This window comes from Malus domestica, chromosome 15 (assembly GCF_042453785.1).
Source record: "Malus domestica chromosome 15, GDT2T_hap1".
Taxonomy (NCBI): Eukaryota; Viridiplantae; Streptophyta; class Magnoliopsida; order Rosales; family Rosaceae; genus Malus; species Malus domestica.
Window position 1 is genome coordinate 16,825,444 of NC_091675.1, and position 11,864 is coordinate 16,837,307.

At 39.7% G+C, this 11,864-nt stretch overlaps 4 protein-coding genes across 5 annotated transcripts; 1 reads left to right on the plus strand and 3 right to left on the minus strand.

Annotated features, from left to right (window-relative positions):
- Nucleotides 1-1,596: 1,596 nt before the first annotated feature.
- On the minus strand, nucleotides 1,597-4,763 carry LOC103400827 (eukaryotic initiation factor 4A-11). The gene is made up of 5 exons (XM_008339505.4): nucleotides 4,550-4,763; nucleotides 3,892-3,958; nucleotides 3,628-3,734; nucleotides 3,022-3,452; nucleotides 1,597-2,527 (listed from the first exon to the last, which is right to left on the minus strand). The coding sequence occupies exons 2-5, from the start codon at nucleotides 3,954-3,956 to the stop codon at nucleotides 1,892-1,894; spliced, it is 1,239 nt and encodes a 412-aa protein (XP_008337727.1). The 5' UTR covers nucleotides 3,957-3,958; nucleotides 4,550-4,763; the 3' UTR covers nucleotides 1,597-1,891.
- Nucleotides 4,764-5,081: 318 nt separating this feature from the next.
- Nucleotides 5,082-8,393, minus strand: LOC103400826 (THO complex subunit 6; the record flags this gene model as incomplete). The annotated part of the gene is given in 12 exon segments (XM_070812735.1): nucleotides 5,082-5,525; nucleotides 5,948-6,064; nucleotides 6,532-6,642; nucleotides 6,745-6,857; nucleotides 7,004-7,066; nucleotides 7,069-7,119; nucleotides 7,337-7,416; nucleotides 7,537-7,607; nucleotides 7,729-7,789; nucleotides 7,933-7,978; nucleotides 8,138-8,214; nucleotides 8,329-8,393. Coding segments are annotated over 12 exon segments (945 nt in total), but the record flags the coding sequence as incomplete, so codon positions are not given.
- Nucleotides 8,152-8,935, minus strand: LOC114821741 (THO complex subunit 6-like). 2 transcript variants are annotated; one of them, XR_011576790.1, is made up of 4 exons: nucleotides 8,625-8,935; nucleotides 8,532-8,563; nucleotides 8,321-8,421; nucleotides 8,152-8,227 (listed from the first exon to the last, which is right to left on the minus strand). XR_011576790.1 is itself a non-coding variant. In XM_029094968.2 (3 exons), the coding sequence occupies exons 1-3, from the start codon at nucleotides 8,868-8,870 to the stop codon at nucleotides 8,394-8,396; spliced, it is 306 nt and encodes a 101-aa protein (XP_028950801.2). In that variant the 5' UTR covers nucleotides 8,871-8,934; the 3' UTR covers nucleotides 8,254-8,393. The 2 variants fall into 2 exon arrangements, 1 of the variants encoding a protein (XP_028950801.2); XM_029094968.2 differs by lacking the exon at nucleotides 8,152-8,227 and having other exon boundaries at nucleotides 8,254-8,421; nucleotides 8,625-8,934.
- A 543-nt stretch (nucleotides 8,936-9,478) lies between these two features.
- Nucleotides 9,479-11,569, plus strand: LOC103400828 (glycylpeptide N-tetradecanoyltransferase 1). The gene is made up of 2 exons (XM_008339506.4): nucleotides 9,479-9,767; nucleotides 10,011-11,569. Exon 2 carries the CDS (start codon nucleotides 10,057-10,059, stop codon nucleotides 11,356-11,358), a length of 1,302 nt encoding a protein of 433 aa, XP_008337728.1. The 5' UTR covers nucleotides 9,479-9,767; nucleotides 10,011-10,056; the 3' UTR covers nucleotides 11,359-11,569.
- The last annotated feature ends 295 nt before the right edge of the window (nucleotides 11,570-11,864 follow it).

Consider the following 11,864-nt stretch of genomic DNA (forward strand, 5'->3'; position numbering starts at 1 on the left):
AATTGATGCCTTAATCCTAATACATTATTGACCGACAAAGAGACTTTAACAAAGGGGGATTTGGATCTTCTCCTGGGTTAATGGAGAGGATCCTCCTAATCCATCATCTTGGGCTGTTGGATTTTTATCCAACGGTTATAAACAGAAAGTCTCTTCAAAGTTATAATAATTATAGCCGTTGGATTTGCCCACGATGATGGGTCAGGAGGATACTCTCCATTAGCTCAGGAGAGGATCCAAATCCAACAAAGGGGAGGGGCATGTCAAATCAAAACGCGGTTATGTCATTGTCGTTTCATATTAGGGTCAAAGGCGCCCGGTTCCAAGAATCATGTTAAAAAGGCCGACACCGCAAACTAGATGTTGACTCCACAATTATGGTAAAGCTTAAAGACAGACCAACAGTCTTTCTTCTTCCTTAATTAAACAAGGAAATAAGAGGATGCCGAAGATTAAGTAAAAGGAAATTTTCCCCATAATCTTTTCTTACTTCTTCTTTAAGAGTAATTCCACCTTTAAAGACTTTGCGCCAGCACCCAACGTATTTATTCACTCAATTAAACAATAATAGACTCTTGTAAACAGTAATACGCCAAAGCATCTCCACCCCTAACAAAAAATAGCCTAGTCAATTTTATTAAAATATTATTATTTTTATTATAAAGAAAAAGGATAAGTCAGGTACCTCCGGTTCCAGTAGAACTCTTACCAACAAAAATTCAACAAATATAACAAATCCCCAATTCAAGAATCAAATCCCTAGAAACATATCAACAAAAAAAATTCTAGAGAGAGAGGGTGTGTGTGATGGTGGGTACCTGAGAGAGAAAGCGAGCATCTCGGAAACAATGGAAAATGGTCCGAAATGCTTCTGATTCTCCTCTCTCTCTCTCTCTCCTCTTGAGAGCATTACAAAAAAACAAATAACGCGAAAACATATAAAATGTGAAATAGAGGGGAAGAGGAAACGTTGCTCTGCACCAAGGCCTCGGAATCTCCCTCCGCCCCGAGGAGCTCTGCGATGCATTGATCGTGCGGGAGGTTGATGGCCCAGCTGACGTCAAATGGCCCAGCATGTGGGTCTGTTGATTTTAGGCCGGTCTCTTGCTTAGCTTGGGCTGGGTGCCGGTCAAAATGCTCGGCTGGAGTGGATAGCCTGGGTGTCGAATTGGTTTTTTCGATGGGTACTGGCCTATCAGTTCCCCGGTGAAACTGCTCTAAGGAAACAAAGAAAATGCTTTCACTTTGCACGTGTTAAGACTGATTTAAAAGTACGAAGAATTAAGAAACAATTCTTCTCTTCTCATGCAAAGAGCCAACCGGTGTAATATATATTACCCCAACCCGCTTTGACAATACATTATCACCATAATTTGCACGGATGGTTAGGAGGAGTCATTGTTACAGAAAGACTTGCATGACAAGGGTACGCCAACACTGGCGTCCCCTATGCCAATGATTCGACGTGCTTGTTTCTCTCAACATGACATTGTATCATTAGCATGGGATGCAACTGTGACATTGTACTGTGACTGATGGGAACATACAACGGCACAAAGAACATTCAAAACCAAATTTAAAGCATAGAAAAATTCATAGCTCAAAAAAATACATACATTAATAATATGGTAGAAAGTATGCAACAACAGATTGGCCACCACAACCAATTCAGGCAATGAAGGTTTTCACATTGCAAGTTTAACTTGTGCGACTTTAATTAAATTAATCCAACAACCGTAAATTAAATAACTAGACTCTATAATAATATAAGAGAAGACACAAAATGGCGGGATGTGGCGGCCTCAATGGACGAAAAACAGAAAATAAACTTCAATCAAATCAACACTTACTACCGGATTTTTCCTTGAGTAATTAAGAAGACAAAATCTCATCAGAGGAGATCAGCGACGTTTGATGGCAGCTCCTCCACAACCACGTTATAGAACTTCTGGATGTCAAACAGCATCCTCTCATCATCCTTTGTTACGAAGTTGATGGCAACACCCTTCCTTCCAAAACGTCCACTACGACCAATTCTGTGGAGGTAGTTCTCGGGCTGGGTGGGCAGATCATAGTTAATAACAAGGGAGACTTGCTGCACGTCAATACCACGAGCCAAAAGATCAGTGGTGATCAACACACGAGATGACCCAGAACGGAATTCCCGCATGATGATGTCTCTGGTGTTCTGGTCCATGTCTCCATGGGTGGCAGAAACTGTATGGTCTCTGCTCCTCATCTTGTCAGTCAACCAGTCAACCTTGCGTCGAGTATTGACAAAAATGACACTCTGGGTAATGGCCAAGGTCTCATAAAGATCGCAAAGAGTCTCAAGCTTCCATTCCTCCTTGTCGACATTGACATAGAACTGCTTTATACCTTCCAGGGTGAGCTCATCACGCTTCACTAGAATCCTCACAGGTTTGTTCATGAACTTCCTTGTGATCTCAAGAGCCTCAGGCGGCATTGTCGCAGAGAACACACCAACCTGAATCTTTGATGGAAGAAGCTGGAATATATCGTAGATCTAGATACCCAAAAGAATTCGTATTAGATAGAACTTTAATTACAAAATTGTATTGATTTCAGAAAACCAAAAGGAACTCCAATGGATGCAATATCTCAATGTAGCCCAAACCAAATAATTAAGCAACGTATTGGTGGAGCAGGCTACTCTAGCTAGCTGTGGTGCAATCATACATATAAAAAGAAAGTATCTATACAGAACAAGAGGACAGCTCAGCCACTCAACATATTTCATATTCTGAAATTTAAATGGATATTTCTAAAACGCCTGGTAGGGAGAAACATGAAAAGTAGAAAAAGAACAGTTACAAAAAATTTCCTACCCGACAACCCAACAGAGCAATTACTTAGTCACAAGATATACTATTTATTGTTTCATCACTGCACATGAGAAGAACATTATTTACCTAAAATATCATTATGCAGAACATAATGCATCCATAAAAATCAAGGGAACACATAAAACAAATGGACACAATTAAGTTGAAAACAGACCTGATCCTTGAAACCACGGGAAAGCATTTCATCAGCCTCATCCAAAACAAACATCTTGATACTATCAGGACGAAGTGACTGCCTTCTAAGCATGTCAAAAACACGACCGGGAGTTCCAACAACAACATGCACTCCATTTGACAGAATGCGTTGGTCCTCACGGACACTGGTTCCACCAACACAAGCATGCACCCTTACACCTAGATAGTCTCCAAGAGCCCTCATAACCTTCTCAATCTGTTGAGCAAGCTCTCGAGTGGGTGCAAGAACCAAGGCTTGGCATTCTGTCAAACTATAATCAAGCTGTTGAAGGATACCGGAACAGAAAGTTGCTGTCTTTCCAGTTCCAGACTGAGCCTGCTGAATCACATCAAGACCCTTGCAGAAGGGAACAATTCCCCTCTGCTGAATAGCCGAGGGTTTTTCAAAACCTGCAAAAAGAATTATCGTTCATTCAATCATTCACCAGTCCATAGAAAACACAGAAGAAAAAATAAAAAACTTCATGAAGACATTAAAATAGAAAAGTTCTACAATTTTTCCTGATACCATAAAATACATAACCTAATAAAAAAAGAGAAAAGAGTAAAGGCTAGTTGTATCTACCGTAAGCATAGATTCCCCTGAGAAGATTCTCTTGAAGACCCATAGCGTCAAAACTATCATAAACTTCATCGTATGATGTAAAGAATTCCTGCCCATCAGTTGCAAGTCTGCATACAACAATTTACCAAACACAAGAGAAACAGTTAGCTGCCAAATTGATGTGACAAGTTATATTAAACAACATAATAAAGAAAACATCCAAGAGCAGTACTCGTAGACACCCAAAACATGCAGTTAATAAGTATAAACTGAGAGAATTCTTACAATTCGCTCATTTTGGTATCATACTGACGAGTGTCAAATTGCGATCCTTCAGGTGCTGCTGCCATGACTGCAAATTACAACAAAAATATATTTAAAAGAAAAACACTCCACAAATCTTCACAACCAGTTCAGACAACTATTCAAAGATGCTAAATTCTACAGATATATCCATCGTCAAGCACTTTTGTATCAAAAAATTGAGAACTCAAAACAAAGTTTTACATAAAAAAACTCTTCTCTTTGGGACCACTAATACGAGAATATCATAGAAATCAAGGCTTAAACAGCATTAGCAGCAATAATGCGAGAATTCCAAACTTTCACAGGCATAACAAAACGACAAGATTCACATCAAAATATAGGATAAACACGCAACGTACCCATAAAAACACCGAACTAAAAGATTTATGCAAAATTAATTCTCAAATCTAAGTAGATTAAAACAATTAAAAAAAAAAGCAGAAATTATCCTACTGAATATTTAGGAAAAATCAAATCAAACAACAAAAATTCACAACAAATCATCATCAACGGAGTACGGACACATGCCGATTCAGAGTCTATATATTTTCGGTACGAAAATACAACCCAGATAGAACAGGATCGAACAACGGCACGAGTGCAAAAAATACAAAGCGAAAAGGCACGGGAGGAAGACCTGCGGGTGATGAGTCAGAAAGTTGAAGGCGAAGAGAGATAGAGAGCAACGGAAGAGAGCTTTGTACTGGTTTTTCTGGAAATTAGGGTTTCCCGAACTCCTCGGATCTAAGCCGCGGAGTTAAGGAATGCGCGAAGGAGGAAGAGAGAGAGAGGGTTTGGGCGTTTGACGAGTGAGAGTAGTGAAAACCGTGCCAGTCAGGGTTTGTGATTGTATAGGGTTAATTGCAATTCGAAGGGAGTACGGTCTTCGCGTTCCTCCAGATTCGATTCGGGTACGTGGCGGGCATTGATTGGCGGGAGTGGAATAGGAGAATAAAACGAACTGAAACAAATTTGCACGTGTTTATGGGCCTCAAATAAAAGATTAGGGCCCAATTGAATTTTTTTTTAAAAATCAAATCCGTCTCAAAAACATGGAAGGAAAAGAAAAAATCCGTACCAGACGTTATCTATTATTCTTTAACTGCAAATTACATTTTAACATAAACAAGACAATATCTCACATGTTCATTTTGACGTTCTACACACACTTTGTTAATTTATGTTCTTTGATCTTTTTCAGTTCATTCGATTTGACAGCCTAAAATCGAAAAAAAGCGCATAGAAGGTAAAAAAAAAGTGGGTGGATCGCGCCACCCCACTTCTTACATCTTTACTGTCTGGATACTTTTTTCCTTAAGAAGCTAAAAAATTGGGCCAATTAGTAATTTTACAACCTTTACGGTTTAAACAAGGTCGGAACAAATTTTACAGCTTCTGAAAAAATGTGGTACTCTCGGCAGATCCATGCTTTACAATATTTACCCACAATAACTTTTCCAGAGTGGCCACGCAATACTCATCTTTCAACTGCCTCTTAAAACTGCAGGACAAGTGAACTCTTTTTAAACACATCGGCAGCCAAATGTGCACAAGTGACTTCCGAACTGCGACATAACATCCACAAGACCACCGTAACCTCCTACTGCGATAACCTGGACAAAACAATGGTTCATTGACGTGAGAACTAAAAACGGATTTTGGTAACTTATGAAGCTAGAAATCTCTTTCTCGTTCTTATTGTTTATGTGTATTAACTTCAACCTAGAGTCCCAGACCATGTCCCTCAGCATGCTCTTTCATTTGTAATATTGGCATTAGCAGCTAAGTAAGAATATTGAAGGTTTATGCTAGCCATGCCGACTATTTATAGTTGTTGAGTCGAGTACAAAAGCTATGCAAAAGGATTTGAAAAGCTGGATGATTTTTATCACTCGTGTCAATCGACCTACCTTGACATGCATAATCTTTTAAATCCAAGGATAATGCTGGTAAGACCAACATTTAAGACAGAAAACGCCTTAGTGTAAGTTATTAACAAATAATAAAGGGGAAAGAGACATTAAGTTAAACGTACCCCAGATGGATGTAATGAGATGGAAAAGGCAGACTGAGGAGCACATTGCATTTTTGATAGAATTGCCCCATTTATGTCATAACGGCAAAGTAGACGTTCTGCTCCAACTGCTAATACCTGGAAACGAGAAGCAACAGTGAACTTGGGATATTGGATTTCCTTCGTGCCTATTTTCTACAAACTAGCATTTCTTTACAAGTTATAACAGGCCCCAGGCATAATGTATTCTTATGCTTATTGCTTCCATCACTGAGAGTATACAAACATGTTACTTCCAGCCCCATTCGTTGGCATTGAAGATTTAGGGACAGTATCACTGTATCATCATCTAATAATCTAAAGAGAAATCATCGCTCATTTGCTGATATCTTACCAATTCAACTTATCCCGTTAAGAAACTTAGTTTAATATCCTTAACAAACGAAAACCAACAGAGTTACTGCTTACACCCTTTTGCTTGGAAACGGGATATGGCACCATTAGAAAATTCACTCCCCTTTAAACTAAAATATTTCTTGTTAATAGCACTAGATGCCAACAGTATTAACTAAATTAATTAATAGAGGGCTGAGGGGGGATCTCACTTGATTTTCGTCAAATACTACATCCTGTATGGATGCACGTGTTGAAACCCTTGAAATGCATTCAGAAGCAAGAAGGTTCCAAACTGATAAACTCTGACCACAACTACAAGCCTACAGAAGACAAAAAACTTAGTACGTTATAGCAGCAAGAAACTTCAACAGAATTAGTTAATGGTACTAAAGCAACTACATTCTCATCACATAAATGCTTACCAACCAGCTTTCATTTGCATCAAGAGCAATGCAACTAACGCACGCAAAAAATCCTTTCAATTTAATACCCTTGGCTGGCTCATATACTTGAACACACTTTCCACTTTTGCAATCTGGGTGAAACCATAAACGCATGCTTCTAAGAACAAGTTCATGTGACTTAATACAAAATCATACTAACTGTAAAGGAAAACAATAAATTCTTAACAATTTTCTGCCACAATCCTTCAAAATTGAAAAAAAAAAGCTAGGTTTTTACCCCATCTCCGTGCTGCCCCATCCTCTGAACTCTGAATGTGATTCTTTTGATCTTTTCCGGTATTCAGATCATAACTGGTTCAGAGTTTATCAGTTTGGAACCTTCTGTTGAAGTTTCTGATGCAAAGATCAAAAGAATCACATTCAGAGAGAAAAATACTGCACCAAATCTAGTACCTCAATACACAGTGCTACTAATGTAATTGTTAATTCTGATACTTGTCGCTCCAATTGTACTAAAAGGGGTGGTTGTTTGCATAACAATTAACATAACTCAGAACAAAGAGAAGTGACAGGAATGATCAACTGAAGACAAAGAAGAATATGACCTGACCTGATTGGTAGAATTCCGAGCAACAACAGAATGCACGTAGTATGCATGCCCCTTGAAAGTCATTTGACTTGACCTCTTTCCTGAAACATTTCTGATACAAATCATGCTTGGATCAGTCATCTAGGAAATTAGATCGAGAACAATGTAATATGCAAAAATGTTTCTCGACAGACACTTCGTAACACGATTGGAAAATTCACCTTGAACAAATGCATACCACATCCCAGCAATAGACGCAAGAATCACCAGCAGCAGAAAAAATGCATCCCTCCTATCGTTGTCAAAGAGATGTTAACGCACTCATTTGAAAACATACTCCTTTCTATACTCATCAAAATAATTAACTTAAAAAATAAAACAAAAAGACACATAGGACTAGAAAACCTGCATACCTTGTTATCAACAGCAAGAGCATTGTTTTCAGGGATTGGAGATAAAGCCCCCCATGGACCTCTAAAAAGACGGCAGTAATTTACAAGAAATGTCAAAGGAAGTAATGCTGGGGACTTATCATAACCCATGTTCGAATCAATATTAACACAATCAGGGGAACAAAAGAGTTGCCACCACGTGTTTTTTTCGTTTCAGTAACTTACTTATGTTGAGGATTCACAAGGTCAAGTACTGGCTTCACGTGCTTTCCTACATAAACAGGAAAACAAATGTAAATAAAGTAAATCTTAATCCATGGAGTTAGAACCACATTCAAAATTCACACACAAAAACAACATATCGGATTAAAAAACGCAATGCAATGTTAGTGAAATAGGTAGTATTTAAGCCGTCAAAAACCGAAATCACCTTGCAAATGAAGAGGCACACATAATTCTTCGCAATCCTTCCACCTCCATCCTTGAATCTGTCCATCGTCGCCGCAACTACATGTAAAAACTCCGAGAAAAAAATCCAATGGTGTAAACATGCTGAAACAAAGAAATTACTAAAAGAAAATGGTTCTTTCTAGTCAATTTAGTATGAACATACAATCCAACCTCAGCAAAACAGAATCTTCACCATTTCCGTAAAACTTAACATCGTAAGCAGGCCCTCCATGCGCTTAGCAAGTAAGTTCCGCCATTAACAACCTACAACCAAAATTCAAATTCCACCACAAGTAAAGCAAAAATCAGCTGCTATCAACAGTCAATACAACGTCGAAGAAGCACAAACAATGTAAAGGTCAGGCAATACTTACTGTGGAGCTTTCACATTGCTAAAACCCAGTGGCTGCACCCAAAATCCAAATACAAAAATTACAAAAATTAAAAAATTTAAAATGAGGACGTACGAGCTTGGAGATGAGGAAGGGGATGGAGTAGGAGGAAACCGATCCGTAGCTGGAGGCGACGACGACGGTTTCGGGGCTAGGGTTAAGCGACTGAGCCCAAACGCTTCGGGTTTGGATCTCCCTCTCCTTTAATATGGATTCTCTGTACACTTCTTCGTCCCAGTTCGTTGCGTCACCGCACCTGGTGGTTGATTTGGTGGCGGAAGGCAGGAAATTCAGCTGAGCTTGGTGAAAATCTCTGAGCATTTTTCAGTGTTTGGCCATGGCTTCTGGTGGAGCGGAAATCAAACATGGACTAACCGGTTAGGCTCAAATCATAAGTGGGCTGGATATGGAAGAACACATTTTAATGGGCTTTTCTCGTGTGTACTGTAGGCCCATCGCCCAAGCTTTGGTTCGGTAGTGGTACACGAGATTGAGGCCGACGTTTGGATCCAATAGGGAGGGTGGAATCCAACTTGAAATGGCATTTAATTTGTTTTTGTAACATTTTATGCAACTCCCCCAATAAATCCTAGTTGCATTTCCTTCTCTATCTTCGCTCTCACGTGATCGATAATTAGGATAGAAATTTCAAAAACATTTTGTACCCGACATAAATTTGCTTGAAAGTGTTTTTAAAACGATAATTCTAGAAAAATAAGTGCTTTCTAAATAATTGGTGTTTCTTTTAAGAAATAAGAAGCAAGTGCTTTTAGAATTTAAAAATATTTTTTCTAATATTATTTTCAATTATTATCTATATTAACTTAAAATAATTAAAATAAAAATTTTAAGTGGATATCGTTAATTGACAACAATACGTGACAGTGAAACCGCGGTATTTGTTTAGGATTAGGATGTAACAAAGGGTTGAATCCCTCAAATGTCACTAAAAGAAAAATGGATAGCAAAAATAAAGTTTAGTCGATGAAAATCATAAAATGGTAAAGTCCCTCGTTGGCGAATATGCTGCAGAAATCCATACAGCAGCGCAACTCCTTGTATTCTCCCCAACCCCAGCGGCAACTTCAAAGCCGCTTGCTTCCACCATAAACCCTACGCGATTCTCGTTCCTTTTCGACGAACCCGAATCGAAATCAGGATCTGTTAAGCCCTAATCGCGGCAATCTCACGGCATCGCGAGCTCCGTCCGCTGAAACTGTGAGTGCATTTCTCGCTCTTCGCGTTAGATTTAACAGATCTGTTGATTGTTCGTGTGGATTTTTACTGTCATGGGTCGGTTTTAACATAGGAATTGGATTAGAAAAGATTAATATTGGGGGGTTTTCTGTGGAATTTGCTATTCTTGAAATGTTGGTATGGTAAATTTTCCCCCATTTTTTAATCGGTTGGATTTGGTGTGCTTGCTCTTGATTTGTATCTGTTGTTTTTTTTTTTATTCAGATAGCAAAGATTTTCGGTTAGGAATCGATTCGATTAAGTAGTTGCAATGAGTGATAACAATTCGCCACCTGGGTCTCCTAAGGAGGCAGATCATGATTCTGATGCAAACCAACTTGTTAAGGATGATAGCTCATTGGAAACCTTAGTCCGAAAGTTCCAAGATTCGATGTCGGTTGGGAAAAAGCACACATTTTGGGAGACTCAACCGGTTGGGCAGTTTAAGGATCTTGGGGATGTGAGTTTGCCTGAGGGACCGATTGAGCCCCCTACCCCGCTGTCTGAGGTCAAGCAAGAGCCGTACAATCTGCCAACTCAGTATGAATGGACCACGTGTGATCTGGACTCGGAAGACACCTGCACTGAGGTCTACAATCTGCTGAAGAACAATTATGTCGAGGATGATGAGAACATGTTTAGGTTCAACTACTCGAAGGAGTTTCTTAGGTGGGCTTTGCACCCTCCTGGTTACTACAAGAGCTGGCATATCGGGGTTCGTGCAAAGACTAATAAGAAGCTGGTTGCTTTCATTACTGGTGTTCCTGCTAGAATCCGGGTCCGTGATGCAATCGTGAAAATGGCTGAGATTAATTTCTTATGTGTGCATAAGAAGCTGAGGTCGAAGAGACTTGCACCAGTTATGATCAAGGAGGTCACGAGGAGGGTGCATTTGGAGAACATATGGCAAGCAGCTTACACCGCTGGAGTTGTTCTTCCAACTCCGATAACAACTTGCCAGTACTGGCATAGGTCTTTGAACCCAAAGAAGCTTATTGATGTTGGGTTTTCAAGGCTTGGTGCGAGGATGACTATGAGCCGAACCATAAAACTTTACAAGCTGCCAGATTCACCCGCTACTCCTGGATTCAGAAAAATGGAACTTCGTGATGTTCCTGCTGTTACTCGGCTGCTAAGGAACTACTTGAGCCAGTTTGTGGTCGCACCAGATTTCGATGAAAACGACGTCGAGCATTGGCTTCTTCCAGAGGAGAATGTGGTGGACAGTTACTTGGTTGAGAGCCCAGAGAATCATGACATCACTGACTTCTGCAGCTTCTACACTCTTCCTTCGTCAATCCTCGGCAATCAGACGTACTCAATCTTGAAGGCTGCATACTCCTATTATAACGTCTCCACAAAGACTCCATTGCTTCAGCTGATGAATGATGCACTCATTGTCGCAAAACAGAAGGATTTCGATGTTTTCAATGCATTGGATGTCATGCAGAATGAGTCGTTTTTGAAGGAGCTGAAATTTGGACCTGGCGATGGGCAACTTCACTACTATCTCTACAACTACCGGATGAGGAACGCATTGAAACCCTCGGAGCTTGGACTTGTACTCTTATAATTTTCCGGTCTTGGTTTTGCACTTCGGACTTGACAAATCATTTCTGTTTCTTTTTTCGGTTCCTTTTTCGTGGCTAGCTGTTGTTTTCATTTGCCCTTGCTCCTTTGGATTATCATCAAAGAATATGAGATTTTGCAATGCATTTTTTTTTTTCACCTGCAATGCTTAGGGTTTAGGTGTTTGCAATTGAAATGGTTATTTTGGAGCAAAAGTTGAGCTTGAATTTTGAAGATTTTATTTGATTCTTTTTAGCCTCTTCATTTGGATCACTGTTTATTTTACCTGCATGTTTCTGCATTTCATTCATCCTTCCCCGCAACACGAAGGCACGTTGACTGTGGGGGGAGGAAATCAAGCCTAGGACCTCCGGGGGACTATGACGAATAGTCCCGGAAAGTCATTCTGAGTTAGGCTCAAACTCGTCATTCATGTGGATTGGACACAAGACCTTCCGCTTACAGGTGAGAAGGACTAAACTGTAGTGTTACAGTGGCGTCGCAATTAAT

What these genes read in the sequence shown, in the direction of transcription:
- LOC103400828 (XM_008339506.4), top strand. Translation starts at nt 10,057, where the DNA reads ATGAGTGATAACAATTCGCCACCTGGGTCTCCTAAGGAGGCAGATCAT.
- LOC103400827 (XM_008339505.4), bottom strand. Translation starts at nt 3,956, where the DNA reads ATGGCAGCAGCACCTGAAGGATCGCAATTTGACACTCGTCAGTATGAT. An exon ending in GATACCAAAATGAGCGAATT is followed by an intron (nt 3,735 to 3,891) that starts GTAAGAATTCTC and finishes TGTTGTATGCAG; the next exon opens with ACTTGCAACTGATGGGCAGG. An exon ending in CAGGGGAATCTATGCTTACG is followed by an intron (nt 3,453 to 3,627) that starts GTAGATACAACT and finishes TTCTTTTTGCAG; the next exon opens with GTTTTGAAAAACCCTCGGCT.
- LOC114821741 (XM_029094968.2), bottom strand. Translation starts at nt 8,870, where the DNA reads ATGCTCAGAGATTTTCACCAAGCTCAGCTGAATTTCCTGCCTTCCGCC. An exon ending in CCTTCCTCATCTCCAAGCTC is followed by an intron (nt 8,564 to 8,624) that starts GTACGTCCTCAT and finishes TTTTGGGTGCAG; the next exon opens with CCACTGGGTTTTAGCAATGT. An exon ending in AGCAATGTGAAAGCTCCACA is followed by an intron (nt 8,422 to 8,531) that starts GTAAGTATTGCC and finishes TTTTGGTTGTAG; the next exon opens with GTTGTTAATGGCGGAACTTA.